We start from the raw sequence: 15,109 nt of genomic DNA on the forward strand, positions 1-15,109 counted from the left end.
CCCTGAATCCCCCCGTTCCTTATCCATCCCCAGACTGTGTTCAACTACCCCTGAATCTCCTGTTCCTTATCCATCCCCAGACTGTGTTCAACTACCCCTGAATCTCCCGTTCCTTATCCATCCCCAGACTGTGTTCTACTACCCCTGAATCTCCTGTTCCTTATCCATCCCCAGACTGTGTTCAACTACCCCTGAATCCCCTGTTCCTTATCCATCCCCAGACTGTGTTCAACTACCCCTGAATCTCCTGTTCCTTATCCATCCCCAGACTGTGTTCTACTACCCCTGAATCTCCCGTTCCTTATCCATCCCCAGACTGTGTTCAACTACCCCTGAATCTCCTGTTCCTTATCCATCCCCAGACTGTGTTCAACTACCCCTGAATCTCCTGTTCCTTATCCATCCCCAGACTGTGTTCAACTACCCTTGAATCTCTCGTTCCTTGTTTTTATCTTCGGGACCATTGTTCTGATCATTTTCAGATAAGCAGTCGAAAAGGACGAGAGAAATACCAGTTTTGTAAACAGCTCTATCCACCTACAATTTGATTGACAGATATGGGAACCAGTAAAGTGTCCGTACCATGGCAACATGCGTCCGAAGCGTGTCCAGGGAGAGCGGGAGACCAGGAAGCCTATGGTGGGATCCGTTATAGCGTCCCAGGCCCTCCCCACAAACAGGATGATCGACGCATAGAACGGGTCCAACTAGAGAGGAGAGGAGAGAGAGAGAGAGAGAGAGAGAGAGAGAGAGAGAGAGAGGAGAGAGGAGAGAGGAGGAGAGAGAGAGGGGAGAGGAGAGAGGAAGAGAAACAGAGAGAGAAGAGAGACAGAGAGAGAGAGTAAGAGAGAGTACGAGAGAGAGAGAGAGTACGAGAGAGAGAGAGAGTACGAGAGAGAGTACGAGAGAGAGAGTACGAGAGAGTGAGAGAGAGAGTAAGAGAAAGAGAGAGAGAGAGTAAGAGAGAGAGAGAGAAAGAGAGAGAGAAAGAGAGTAAGAGAGAGAGAAAGAAAGAGAGTAAGAGAGTAAGAGAGAGAGAGAGAAGAGAGAAAGTACAAGAGAGAGATCGAACGAGAGAGAGATAGAGAGAGAGAGGAGAGAGAGAGAGAGAGAGAGAGAGAGAGAGAGAGAGAAGAGAGAGAGGGAGAGAGAGGAAGAGAAACAGAGAGAGAGAGAACAGAGAGAGAGAGAGAGAGAGAGGAGAGAGAGAGTACGAGAGAGAGTGAGAGAGAGTACGAAAGAGAGAGAGAGCACGAGAGAGAGTACGAGAGAGTAAGAGAAAGAGAGAGAGAGTAAGAGAGAGAGTAAGAGAGAGAGAAAGAGAGCAAGAGAGAGAGAAAGGGAGTAAGAGAGAGAGAGAGAGAGAAGAGAGAAAGTACAAGAGAGAGATCGAACGAGAGAGAGAGAGAGAGAGAGAGAGAGAGAGAGAGAGAGAGAGAGAGAGAGAGAGAGAGAGGAGAGAGAGAGGGGAGAGGAGAGAGGAAGAGAAACAGAGAGAGAAGAGAGACAGAGAGAGAGAGTAAGAGAGAGTACGAGAGAGAGAGTACGAGAGAGAGTACGAGAGAGAGAGTACGAGAGAGTGAGAGAGAGTACGAGAGAGAGAGTACGAGAGAGTAAGAGAGAGAGAGAGAGAGAGAGAAGAGAGAAAGTACAAGAGAGAGATCGAACGAGAGAGAGATAGAGAGAGAGAGAGGAGAGAGAGAGAGAGAGAGAGAGAGAGAGAGAGAGAGAGAGAAGAGAGAGAGAGAGAGAGAGAGAGAGAGAGAGAGAGAGAGAGAGAGAGAGAGACAGAGAGACAGAGAGAAGGGTTAGAGTTATGGATGGGTGGATGTATGAAAATGAAGAAAAACAGCTAGAATATTCACCATCTAGTGCACTACTCCGGACCAGAGTCCTATGGTTCACCCTATGGGCCCTGGTCTAAAGTAGTGCACTATGGGCCCTGGTCTAAAGTAGTGCACTATGGGCCCTGGTCTAAAGTAGTGCACTATGGGCCCTGCACCAGAAAAGGGAATGAGGTGGCATTTGGAGACGCAGATCCTCTTCAGTCAGAGAATCGATGTCATTGTTGGCGAGCGGCCCTGGTTAGTGGCCCTGGCTAGCGGTCACAGGTTAGCGGCCCTGGTTAGTGGTCACAGGTTAGCGGCCCTGGATAGCCGTCACAGGTTAGCGGCCCTGGCTAGCGGTCACAGGTTAGCGGCCCTGGCTAGCGGTCACAGGTTAGCGGCCCTGGCTAGCCGTCACAGGTTAGCGGCCCTGGCTAGCCGTCACAGGTTAGCGGCCCTGGCTAGCCGTCACAGGTTAGCGTTTCATTATGAATGTTGTTCTGTTGGCAGCTCTGCAGTGGCCACTAGTTGGCACAGCCACAAACCTTAAAAAAAAACACACTGCTAAACGCCTAACCTAAAATTAAGACCAAAAAGCACATTTTTTTTGGTTTCATGAACTTTCACAACATGGCCTATTTTGAATTTGCAGCTGGCCTATCTAAAAAAGGAGAAGAAGAAAAAAACCACCGTCCTGGGAGGGAGGGAGGGAGGGAGGGAGGGAGGAGGCGGAGGGGGAGGGAGGGAGGAGGGAGGGAGAGGAGGGAGGAGGGAGGGGCAGAGGGGAGGAGGGAGAGGGGAGGGAGGGGGAGGAGGGAGGGAGGGAGGGAGGGAGCGAGGGGCGGAGGGGAGGGAGGGGGGGAGGAGGGAGGGAGGGAGGGAGGGAGGGAGGGAGGGGCGAGGGGAGGGAGGGAGGGAGGGGGGGAGGGGGAGGGAGGGGAGGGAGGGGAGGGAGGGAGGGAGGGGAGGGAGGGAGGGGAGGGAGGGGAGAGGGAGGGGGGGAGGGAGCGAGGGGAGGGAGGGTCGAGGGGAGGAGGGCGAGGGGGAGGAGGAGGGAGGGAGGGGAGGGAGCGAGGGGCGGAGGGGAGAGGGAGGGAGGGAGGGGCCCTGAGGGAGGGAGGGAGGGAGGGAGGCATTTGGAGGACGGGGCGGAGGGAGGGAGGGAGGGAGGGAGGGAGGGAGCGAGGGAGGGGAGGGAGGGAGGGAGGGAGGGAGGGAGGAGGGAGGGAGCGAGGGGCGGAGGGGGAGGGAGGAGGGGAGGGAGGGAGGGGGCGGAGGGGGAGGAGGGAGGGAGGGAGGGATGTCTGAAGTGCCATAGATGTCAGCCTACATACTGCAGGTCAAGCTAGAAGGACATGCAGCACTGTGTTCTCCATACATCTTTTGACAAGTAGGTTTCAGATCTGTGAGTTATTGAGGGGTGGTGGACGAAGGGTCAATGGGTTTTTTTGTATGACGTGCGAACCCATAAAAAGGACGGTAGCCTTCACGTAGGGAGCTCGTTGTTTATGTTGACCAATCAAAGCAGACGGAGGGAGGGAGGGAGGGGGAGGAGGGAGGGACCAATCAAAGGACGGAGGAGGGAGGGAGGGAGGGAGGGAGGGGAGGGAGGGAAGGGGAGGGAGGGACGGAGCTTGTTTACCAATCAAAGCAGACGGAGGGGAGGGAGGGACGTAGCTTGTTGACCAATCAAAAGCAGCCAAAAAGGTTCAACGTGGTAGCAACTGGAAGGAGAGTTCACTAAAGCAATGATAGATGGAATAACACAATAATCATTTTAAATCACAGAATTTAACATTTAGCGAAATGAGAAGGAGTACGCTACAACAAACACCCAACAGGTGGACAGTTGTTTTATCTGAATGGGGTTCAGCATGTTGCCTCATTTAGCTTCTCTAGCTTCTTTAGCTTCTCTAGCTTCTCTAGCTTCTCTAGCTTCTCTAGCTTCTCTAGCTTCTCTAGCTTCGCTAGCTTCTCTAGCTTCTCTAAGCTACTCCAGCCAAGACGGGCCACTTTTATATGAGATGATGAATAACATGGTGGCTGAATACAAGATATTTAGTCTAGTAGCCGAGTTGCCTTAATGAATCTGTCTCCCCCGGTCTTTTATGGTTTTATTGAACCTTTATATCATAAACAAATTCTAAATTGACTATGACGCCCTCCTCTAACCAGGACGGCCTAACCTAACCAGGACGGCCTCCCCTAACCAGGACGGCCTACCCTAACCAGGACGGCCTACCCCGGCCAAACCCTAACCCGGAAGACGCTGGGTCAATTGTTCGCCGCCCTATGGGACTCCCAATCACGGGCGGTTGTGATACAGCCTGGAATCGAACCAGGGTCTGTAGTGACACCTGCACTGAGATGCGGTGCCTTAGACCGCTGCGCCACTCGGGAGTGAATCATCAGCCTGTTTCTCACCAGCACCTTCACAGCAAGAGAGCGCCAGCCTCTCACTCACGCAGCGCTCAGGTTAAAAAACAATAATAATAATATTATAATAATAATAAATAAAAACTTGTATTCAGAATATCCAACAAATGTTTATAAATATAATATATATACTATGTGAATAGTGAATGTATATATATACTATGTGAATAGTGAATGTATATATATACTATGTGAATAGTGAATGTATATATACTATGTGAATAGTGAATGTATATATATACTATGTGAATAGTGAATGTATATATACTATGTGAATAGTGAATGTATATATACTATGTGAATAGTGAATGTATATATACTATGTGAATAGTGAATGTATATATACTATGTGAATAGTGAATGTATATATAATATGTGAATAGTGAAAGCCCCGCCCCCCCAGATGAATCACCTGGGCCACGTCCAATAGGTATATCTGAAGGAAGAAGCCGAGAGCACATCCTGTGATCTGATAGGGCGCTCCTCCCACCGCGTAGCACAGCTTGTTGCATATGGACAACCTGTTCTTCTGTTCACGCTGAGAGAGAGAGAGAGAGAGAGACAAAAGGAGGGGTTCGTTCGTTAAACGAGAAGTTTACTTTCCCATTGTTAGGCAACACAAACGGGTGGAGGAATAGTCATTGAAGGTTGGATTAGGCCTAATAGTTCAATGCATTAGTCAGTCTGTCGAGTCAAACACGTTGACTACGGTAAAGCAGAAACCTCTTCCAGGCTTCCATGGAATTGATTGATTTTTTACAGACACCAACTGTGTTGCAGTCTAACCATCTACAGAAGTGTCACAAATGTACTGAGAAAATAAAAAAAAGTACTGACAGGAAAGTGGAACACATCAACAAAGTGATCCAAAACATATAGGCTAGTCTACAAAAGATATCTAAACAAAAATGTTTTTAAAAATGTAGCGTGAGATGACACACATTAACCTAGCGCTCTCTTCAGTCTCTCTCTCTCTCTCCAGTCTCTCTCTCTCTCTCCAGTCTCTCTCTCTCTCTCCCGTCTCTCTCTCCAGTCTCTCTCTCCAGTCTCTCTCTCTCCCCAGTCTCTCTCTCTCCCCAGTCTCTCTCTCTCTCTCCAGTCTCTCTCTCCAGTCTCTCTCTCCAGTCTCTCTCTCTCTCCCGTCTCTCTCCCCAGTCTCTCTCCCCAGTCTCTCTCTCTCCCCAGTCTCTCTCTCTCCCCAGTCTCTCTCTCTCTCTCCAGTCTCTCTCTCTCTCTCCCCAGTCTCTCTCTCTCTCCCGTCTCTCTCCCCAGTCTCTCTCTCTCTCCAGTCTCTCTCTCTCCCCAGTCTCTCTCCCCAGTCTCTCTCTCTCTCTCCCCAGTCTCTCTCTCTCTCAGTTTCTCTCTCCAGTTTCTCTCTCTCTCTCCAGCCTGTCTCTCTCTCTCTCCAGCCTCTCTCTCTCTCCAGTCTCTCTCTCTCTCTCGCTCTCTCTCTCCCTCTCCAGTCTCTCTCTCTCTCCAGTCTCTCTCTCCAGTCTCTCACTCTCTCTCTCTCCCTCCATTCTCTCCCTCTCTCTCGCCAGTCTCTCTCTCTAGTCTCTCTCTCCAGTCTCTCTCTCCAGTCTCTCTCTCTCACAGCTCTCCTCTTTCCTCTCAAAAGACCAAAGAACAATCGAATGATACAAAGTTCTGTTTGGCAGACAGTCCGACTGAGAGAACCAGGGTCTCTAAATTCAGCTGGGAGGAGAGTTATCTGTCTACAGTCCGACTGAGAGAACCAGTGTGTGGGTCTCTAAATTCAGCTGGGAGGAGAGTTATCTGTCTACAGAATTCTCCCACAGTAACGTGAGCACCAGCTCTGGGAGTCTGGGACAGGAGAGGCGTTTTTGTCATGATAGACCGACTCACTTCAACAGTGTGAACAGAACCCAGTAGCCTAATTATTCTGTCTCTGCCCACACAGGTTGTGGACTTGGGCATTTCCCACACCGATACCAATCACCCAGGCTACTTCCCAAATGGTACCCTTTTCCTATATTTACTTTAGACCCTATAGGGTAGTAGTGCACTACTTTACACTACTTTAGACCAGGATCTATTAGTGCACTACTTTAGACCAGGGTCTATAGTAGGCACTACTTAGACCAGGGGGCTATAGGGTAGTAGTGAACTACTTTAGGGCTATAGGGTAGGGTGTGAGTGCCAGGGGTCTATAGGGTGTGCTACTTTAGACCAGGGTCTATAGGGTAGTAGTGCACTACTTTAGACCAGGGTCTATAGGGTAGTAATGTGCTACTTTAGACCAGGGTCTATAGGGTAGTAGTGTGCTACTTTAGACCAGGGTCTATAGGGTAGTAGTGCACTACTTTAGACCAGGGTCTATAGGGTGATGCTGTAGGGAATAGGGTGCCATCTGGGAAACAGTCTGTCAGGTCACTCCTGCCAGGGAAACATTATGCAACCAAGGCCCACAGACTGGTCAGTGTGACCCTTCACAGGGTTGTCACAATCTATTTGGCGAGGTTGAGGGCCGTTCTGCCCCCCTCCTCCTCCTCTCATGGAACTTTGCCATGTTGGCTTGCCAACAGGAAGCCCTCTCGTCTATCACTAATGGGCAATCAGGGGCACACACTCACACCCTCTGCCTAAGCCAATGAAAAGGGCTCTCTGTGGCACCCAGTTTAGAAGAACCTTAAATGACGGGACCTCATTCACACATATGTATACTGGTACTTCGTACCCGGTGTTCATCTAGGAGTTTGTGCCCAGTCCCAAATCAATACCTACCAAAGACATCTAAACCTGCCTGATGTTCAGGCCAAGTTCCCAGGCCATAAAACATGTGCAGTCTAAAGCAACTCAATATAAACTAAATATAGACTATAGACTAAAGACTAAATATAGACTAAAGACTATAGACTATAGACTAAAGACTATAGACTAAATATAGACTAAAGACTATAGACTATAGACTAAAGACTAAATATAGACTAAAGACTATAGACTATAGACTAAAGACTAAAGACTAAATATAGACTAAAGACTAAAGACTAAATATAGACTAAATATAGACTAAAGACTAAAGACTAAATATAGACTAAAGACTAAATATAGACTAAAGACTATAGACTAAATATAGACTAAAGACTAAAGACTAAATATAGACTAAAGACTAAAGACTAAATATAGACTAAATACTAAAGACTAAAGACTAAAGACTAAATATAGACTAAAGACTAAATATAGACTAAAGACTATAGACTAAATATAGACTAAAGACTAAAGACTAAATATAGACTAAATACTAAAGACTAAAGACTAAATATAGACTAAAGACTATAGACTATAGACTAAATATAGACTAAAGACTAAATTTAGACTAAAGACTATAGACTAAATATAGACTAAAGACTAAAGACTAAATATAGACTAAATACTAAAGACTAAAGACTAAATTTAGACTAAAGACTAAAGACTAAATATAGACTAAAGACTAAAGACTAAATATAGACTAAATACTAAAGACTAAAGACTAAATTTAGACTAAAGACTAAAGACTAAATATAGACTAAATACTAAAGACTAAAGACTAAATTTAGACTAAAGACTAAAGACTAAATATAGACTAAATACTAAAGACTAAATATAGACTAAATACTAAAGACTAAAGACTAAATTTAGACTAAAGCAACTCTAGACTAAATATAAATCGTAAATATAGCCTTTTAGAACTCGTGTCTGTTATTGTTTGTACTTTCCATCTGTTGAAACAGACGATCCACCGCGTGAACATAAATGTCTTGAGTTAGTTTAAGACTGTTGATGCACCATGACATTCTTATGTTTCAGGTGACACGTTGTTGTTCTGACTGAAACACGACTCTCTCTTGAGCCTGATGTAACCATGGGGATATAAGGCATCTTTCGGCGAGTGGTCGACTGACTCAACTGGCAATATACAACGCTTAATTAACACAGTTATTCTTTTTTGGTTCAGGTCAAACACCTGTGGTATTGGACAGGGTTCTTTTTTTTTTTTTTTTCAACCAAAAGCGTGCCCCCGTGAGCTGCATTTCCCAACATAGGCTTATTGGGGCTACGTAGTGGTTAGAGTGGAGGGGCGGCAGGTAGCCTAGTGGTTAGAGTGTAGAGGAGGCAGGTATCCTAGTGGTTATAGTGTAGAGGAGGCAGGTAGCCTAGTGGTTAGAGTGTAGAGGAGGGGTGGTAGTCTTAGGAGGAGGTAGTCTAGTGGTTAGAGTGGAGGGGCGGCAGGTAGCCTAGTGGTTAGAGTGTAGAGGAGGCAGGTAGCCTAGTGGTTAGAGTGTAGAGGAGGCAGGTAGCCTAGTGGTTAGAGTGTAGGGGAGGCAGGTAGCCTCGTGGTAAAAATCTGTCGTTCTGCCCCTGAATAATGCAGTTTCCCTGGTGGGCCCGACATTGTAAATAAGAGTTTGCTCTTAACTGATTTGCCTCGTTAAATGTATAAAATACTATCAAATTTGTCTGTCTGGCATGTGGGCCTACACTTGAAGAGGGAGTGAAATTTATTGAGAGAATGCAGAACCATCACATCATCCACCAAAAATTCAGAAATTTTAATTCCAAACTACAACATTTTCAGACAAGATAGAACTGCCAAAGGGGGCGGTGTTGCAATCTACTGCAAAGATAGCCTGCAGAGTTCTGTCCTACTATCCAGGTCTGTACCCAAACAATTTGAACTTCTACTTTTAAAAATCCACCTCTCTAAAAACAAGTCTCTCACCGTTGCCGCCTGCTATAGACCACCCTCTGCCCCCAGCTGTGCTCTGGACACCATATGTGAACTGATTGCCCCCCATCTATCTTCAGAGCTCGTGCTGCTAGGCGACCTAAACTGGAATATGCTTAACACCCCAGCCATCCTACAATCTAAACTTGATGCCCTCAATCTCACACAAATTATCAATGAACCTACCAGGTACCCCCAAAGCCTTAAACACGGGCACCCTCATAGATATCATCCTAACCAACTTCCCCTCTAAATACACCTCTGCTGTCTTCAACCAAGATCTCAGCGATCACTGCCTCATTGCCTGCATCCGTAATGGGTCAGCGGTCAAACGACCTCCACTCATCACTGTAAAACGCTCCCTGAAACACTTCAGCGAGCAGGCCTTTCTAATCGACCTGGCCGGGGTGTCCTGGAAGGATATTGATCTCATCCCGTCAGTAGAGGATGCCTGGATATTTTTTTAAATGCCTTCCTAACAATCTTAAATAAACATGCCCCATTCAAGAAAATTAGAACCAGGAACAGATATAGCCCTTGGTTCTCCCCAGACCTGACTGCCCTTAACCAACACAAAAACATCCTATGGCGTTCTGCATTAGCATCGAACAGCCCCGTGATATGCAGCTGTTCAGGGAAGCTAGAAACCATTATACACAGGCAGTTAGAAAAGCCAAGGCTAGCTTTTTCAAGCAGAAATTTGCTTCCTGCAACACTAACTCAAAAAGTTCTGGGACACTGTAAAGTCCATGGAGAATAAGAACACCTCCTCCCAGCTGCCCACTGCACTGAAGATAGGAAACACTGTCACCACTGATAAATCCACCATAATTGAGAATTTCAATAAGCATTTTTCTACGGCTGGCCATGCTTTCCACCTGGCAACTCCTACCCCGGTCAACAGCACTGCACCCCCAACAGCAACTCGCCCAAGCCTTCCCCATTTCTCCTTCTCCCAAATCCATTCAGCTGAAGTTCTGAAAGAGCTGAAAAATCTGGACCCCTACAAATCAGCCGGGCTAGACAATCTGGACCCTTTCTTTCTAAAATTATCTGCCGAAATTGTTGCCACCCCTATTACTAGCCTGTTCAACCTCTCTTTCGTGTCATCTGAGATTCCCAAAGATTGGAAAGCAGCTGCGGTCATCCCCCTCTTCAAAGGGGGACACTCTTGACCCAAACTGTTACAGACCTATATCTATCCTACCATGCCTTTCTAAGGTCTTGAAAGCCAAGTCAACAAACAGATTACCGACCATTTCGAATCTCACCATACCTTCTCTGCTATGCAATCTGGTTTCAGAGCTGGTCATGGGTGCACCTCAGCCACGCTCAAGGTCCTAAACGATATCTTAACCGCCATCGATAAGAAACATTACTGTGCAGCCGTATTCATTGATCTGGCCAAGGCTTTCGACTCTGTCAACCACCGCATCCTCATCGGCAGACTCGACAGCCTTGGTTTCTCAAATGATTGCCTCGCCTGGTTCACCAACTACTTCTCTGATAGAGTTCAGTGTGTCAAATCGGAGGGTCTGCTGTCCGGACCTCTGGCAGTCTCTATGGGGGTGCCACAGGGTTCAATTCTTGGACCGACTCTCTTCTCTGTATACATCAATGAGGTCGCTCTTGCTGCTGGTGAGTCTCTGATCCACCTCTCGCAGACGACACCATTCTGTATACTTCCGGCCCTTCTTTGGACACTGTGTTAACAACCCTCCAGGCAAGCTTCAATGCCATACAACTCTCCTTCCGTGGCCTCCAATTGCTCTTAAATACAAGTAAAACTAAATGCATGCTCTTCAACCGATCGCTACCTGCACCTACCCGCCTGTCCAACATCACTACTCTGGACGGCTCTGACTTAGAATACGTGGACAACTACAAATACTTAGGTGTCTGGTTAGACTGTAAACTCTCCTTCCAGACCCATATCAAACATCTCCAATCCAAAGTTAAATCTAGAATTGGCTTCTATTTCGCAACAAAGCATCCTTCACTCATGCTGCCAAACATACCCTTGTAAAATTGACCATCCTACCAATCCTCGACTTTGGCGATGTCATTTACAAAATAGCCTCCAATACCCTACTCAACAAATTGGATGCAGTCTATCACAGTGCAATCCGTTTGTCACCAAATCCCCATATACTACCCACCATTGCGACCTGTACACTCTCGTTGGCTGGCCTCGCTTCATACTCGTCGCAAACCCACTGGCTCCATGTCATCTACAAGACCCTGCTAGGTAAAGTCCCCCTTATCTCAGCTCGCTGGTCACCATAGCATCTCCACCTGTAGCACACGCTCCAGCAGGTATATCTCTCTAGTCACCCCCAAAACCAATTCTTTCTTTGACGCCTCTCCTTCCAGTTCTCTGCTGCCAATGACTGGAACGAACTACAAAAATCTCTTAAATTGGAAACACTTATCTCCCTCACTAGCTTTAAGCACCAACTGTCAGAGCATCTTACAGATTACTGCACCTGTACATAGCCCACCTATAATTTAGCCCAAACAACTACCTCTTTCCCAACTGTATTTAATTTATTTGTTTATTTTGCTCCTTTGCACCCCATTATTTTTATTTCTACTTTGCACATTCTTCCATTGCAAAACTACCATTCCAGTGTTTTACTTGCTATATTGTATTTACTTTGCCACCATGGCCTTTTTTGCCTTTACCTCCCTTCTCACCTAATTTGCTCACATTGTATATAGACTTGTTTTTTTTTACTGTATTATTGACTGTATGTTTGTTTTACTCCATGTGTAACTCTGTGTCGTTGTTTGTGTCGAACTGCTTTGCTTTATCTTGGCCAGGTCGCAATTGTAAATGAGAACTTGTTCTCAACTTGCTTACCTGGTTAAATAAAGGTGAAATAAATAAAAAAATAAATCTTAATGACATCCCCTTGTATATCATTAGATCCCCCATTCAGTTAGCCAGGACAGGATGGAACACGAGCCAACCCACTGTCCCCATCCAGAAATACACCATGGTCCCTTACATAGCCACATTCCATCCCCCACAGCAGACCTATTGTGGACGTCACTGAAATGTAACACTGTTAGTTAAAATAGTCCATCTAGTGACATCATATAGGTCTACTTCCGTTTATTATTGAAAACACTTAGGCTAATAACAATTAGCACCAAATAAGGTGCCGTTTATGTTATCTGTCTGAGGCATCACCAGAAGACGACCGGCATTTACGTTCCTCGCTTTTTACTATAGTGGAAGTGAGGTCATGTCAAAGGGACAAAGAAACTGATCACAAAACATTTTGCCAATCAATAAGCATATAAATGATCGATTATTAGAGATAAAATGTCGGAAAGGTCTTTCGGTGAACACCTATGTTGTTGATGACTAGGTATAGTGAAATATTTAAAACGTATACACAGATCAAGCATGCTTGGAAGGGGTCATTCCAATTTCAGAAGAGATCACAGCTCCAGCCCCGGCGAAATGACACGTAGCCTTGCTGCGAGTTACGTAGAGAGACGCTCCGCTGGCATTTCATTCTTATTATTCCAACCCCTAAAAGCGCCATAATAATTCAGATGTCTGATCACTTCTTATAGACCCATTTGAAGAATAATTTATATCAAAAGAAAGGGCTAGCACCGCTACGAGAAGAGCTATAGTTACGAACCGGATAATCATTTGAAAATGAATAAAGGAAAGAAAAGAAAAATCTGAATTACGTGTTCACTTTACGCCAAGCAAAAAAAAATGTAATTGAAACGCGGTGGCCGCTGTCATAACAACCCATAGAAAAATCAATGATAGGCAATATAATTGATCATCAATACAAAACGTATTATAAAGACTTGTTCCAATAAATAACTAGGCTAATCTATTTAAATCGAAGCTGTCTTCCTCTCCGGTTTAGTTCAGAACGTATACTCATGAATACATAACGGCTGCTAATATTGTTGATAAAAAGTATAAATTAATCCAATTTACCTTCACAGCTAATTTGACCACATCTGGGTTGACCGGTTTATTCGTTAATAAATTATTGTTGGAATATTGTTCGGTTCCTTCTCCTTTTGCCATCACTTTATGAATAAATAACCTTCTGAAAAACAATAAATATTATATAAACAAATCTGTTCGTAAAACCGGCGTATTGAAACAGAAATCAGTAGCACCTTTAGAGTTGAGTTCAGACTACACACAACCAGAAAAGTGACGATGAAGAAGATGTCATTCATGATGTAGTAAATTAGATCCCGCCCCCCCGTCAACAGGCCACCATTCACTATCAGTCAACCCCGCCCACAAAGAGACGTCCAAAGAAAAGACTGATATTATCAGACTCTTTAGAGATTTTGTTAGTATATCTATAGTACATTTATTAGAAGGCAAGTGGAAGGAATGAAAAGGCTTTATTTGTCTTTATTGTTCTTACAATGTCTGATTTTACGAAGCTTCAAGTCCTTTTTAACAATGGAAGTGGACGGAAATGTATTCCAATACGTCAGGGTTCCCCAACCGAACTTGGCCCGCGAGCGCTTTCATTTGCCCACGTATAGTAGAGACACGTGATCGTATACAAACGTAATCAAGGTTTAATTATTTTTATTTTTTTTGTGTTGTCAAAAACGTCATATCTGTTTGTGCTTTTTGCAGTCTACAAAAGATTCGTTCCAGCCCCGCAAATCGACCCGCAGCTGATGATCCCTGCAATACGCAAAAAAATTACAGGCTATTAAGAGGCCAACAACTTGACAACATTATGGCCTATTTCAGGAATAACAATATCCACAAATGAGTTCAATCGTAGCCTATTGTTAAAATAGGAATAGTCATTTTACATTGCAGATGTTTAGTCATGCCAAAACTACCCAATACCATAGTGGTTTATTCTAAATGTTTTGCAATAATGTCAATATAAGCATTTTTATTTCGATTGTCCGTTTTCATATGTATTCTGGTTATGTAAAACATGTACATGATAGAAGATATAGGTGCTTCTACACCTACACTTCTAGATATAGGTGCTTCTACACCTACACTTCTAGATATAGGTGCTTCTACACCTACACTTCTAGATATAGGTGCTTCTACACCTACACTTCTAGATATAGGTGCTTCTACACCTACACTTCTAGATGTAGGTGCTTCTACACCTACACTTCTAGATATAGGTGCTTCTACACCTACACTTCTAGATGTAGGTGTTTCTACACCTACACTTCTAGATGTAGGTGCTTCTACACCTACACTTCTAGATGTAGGTGCTTCTACACCTACACTTCTAGATGTAGGTGCTTCTACACCTACACTTCTAGATATAGGTGCTTCTACACCTACACTTCTAGATATAGGTGCTTCTACACCTACACTTCTAGATATGGTGCTTCTACCTACACTTCTAGATATAGGTGCTTCTACCTACACTTCTAGATATAGGTGCTTCTACACCTACACTTCTAGATATAGGTGCTTCTACACCTACACTTCTAGATATAGGTGCTTCTACACCTACACTTCTAGATATAGGTGCTTCTACACCTACACTTCTAGATATAGGTGCTTCTACACCTACACTTCTAGATATAGGTGCTTCTACACCTAGATGTAGGTGCTTCTACTTCTAGATATAGGTGCTTCTACACCTACACTTCTAGATGTAGGTGCTTCTACACCTACACTTGCTGATTGGGGTTTTAGGTGCTTTCTGTACACACTTTGAGATATAGGTGATTCTACTTCTAGATATTTGATTTGATTTGATTTGAAGATATAGAAATATGCAATCTCAAAATATCTAGATACAACTGCTATCTACCACCATATAAATGACACCAGGTGCTTCTACGACATTGCTTGCTGTTTGGGGTTTTAGGCTGGGTTTCTGTACAGCACTTTGAGACATCAGCTGATGTACTATATAAATACATTTGATTTGATTTGATTTGATTTGAAGATATAGAAATATGCAATCTCAAAATATCACGACACACAACTGCAATATGTACCACCATATAAAACGACACCAGGTACCACGACACACAACTACGCTATGTACCACGACACACAACTACACTATGTACCACTACACACAACTACACTATGTACCACCATATAAAACGACACCACACTTCA

General features: G+C 44.7%; 1 protein-coding gene across 1 annotated transcript in view; it reads right to left on the reverse strand.

Annotated features, from left to right (window-relative positions):
• The window catches only part of LOC135571555 (sodium-dependent lysophosphatidylcholine symporter 1-B-like), a 67,521-nt gene extending 54,354 nt beyond the window's left edge, over positions 1-13,167 (reverse strand). The window contains exons 1-3 of the mRNA XM_065018154.1: positions 12,962-13,167; positions 4,675-4,800; positions 583-707 (exon numbers count right to left, since the gene is read on the reverse strand). Coding sequence (XP_064874226.1) covers positions 583-707; positions 4,675-4,800; positions 12,962-13,054 — 344 coding nt within the window. The 5' untranslated portion in view covers positions 13,055-13,167. The remainder of the gene's footprint in view (positions 1-582; positions 708-4,674; positions 4,801-12,961) is intronic.
• Between the last annotated feature and the right edge of the window lie 1,942 nt (positions 13,168-15,109).

Source organism: Oncorhynchus nerka, linkage group LG4 (genome assembly GCF_034236695.1).
Source record: "Oncorhynchus nerka isolate Pitt River linkage group LG4, Oner_Uvic_2.0, whole genome shotgun sequence".
Classification (NCBI taxonomy): Eukaryota; Metazoa; Chordata; class Actinopteri; order Salmoniformes; family Salmonidae; genus Oncorhynchus; species Oncorhynchus nerka.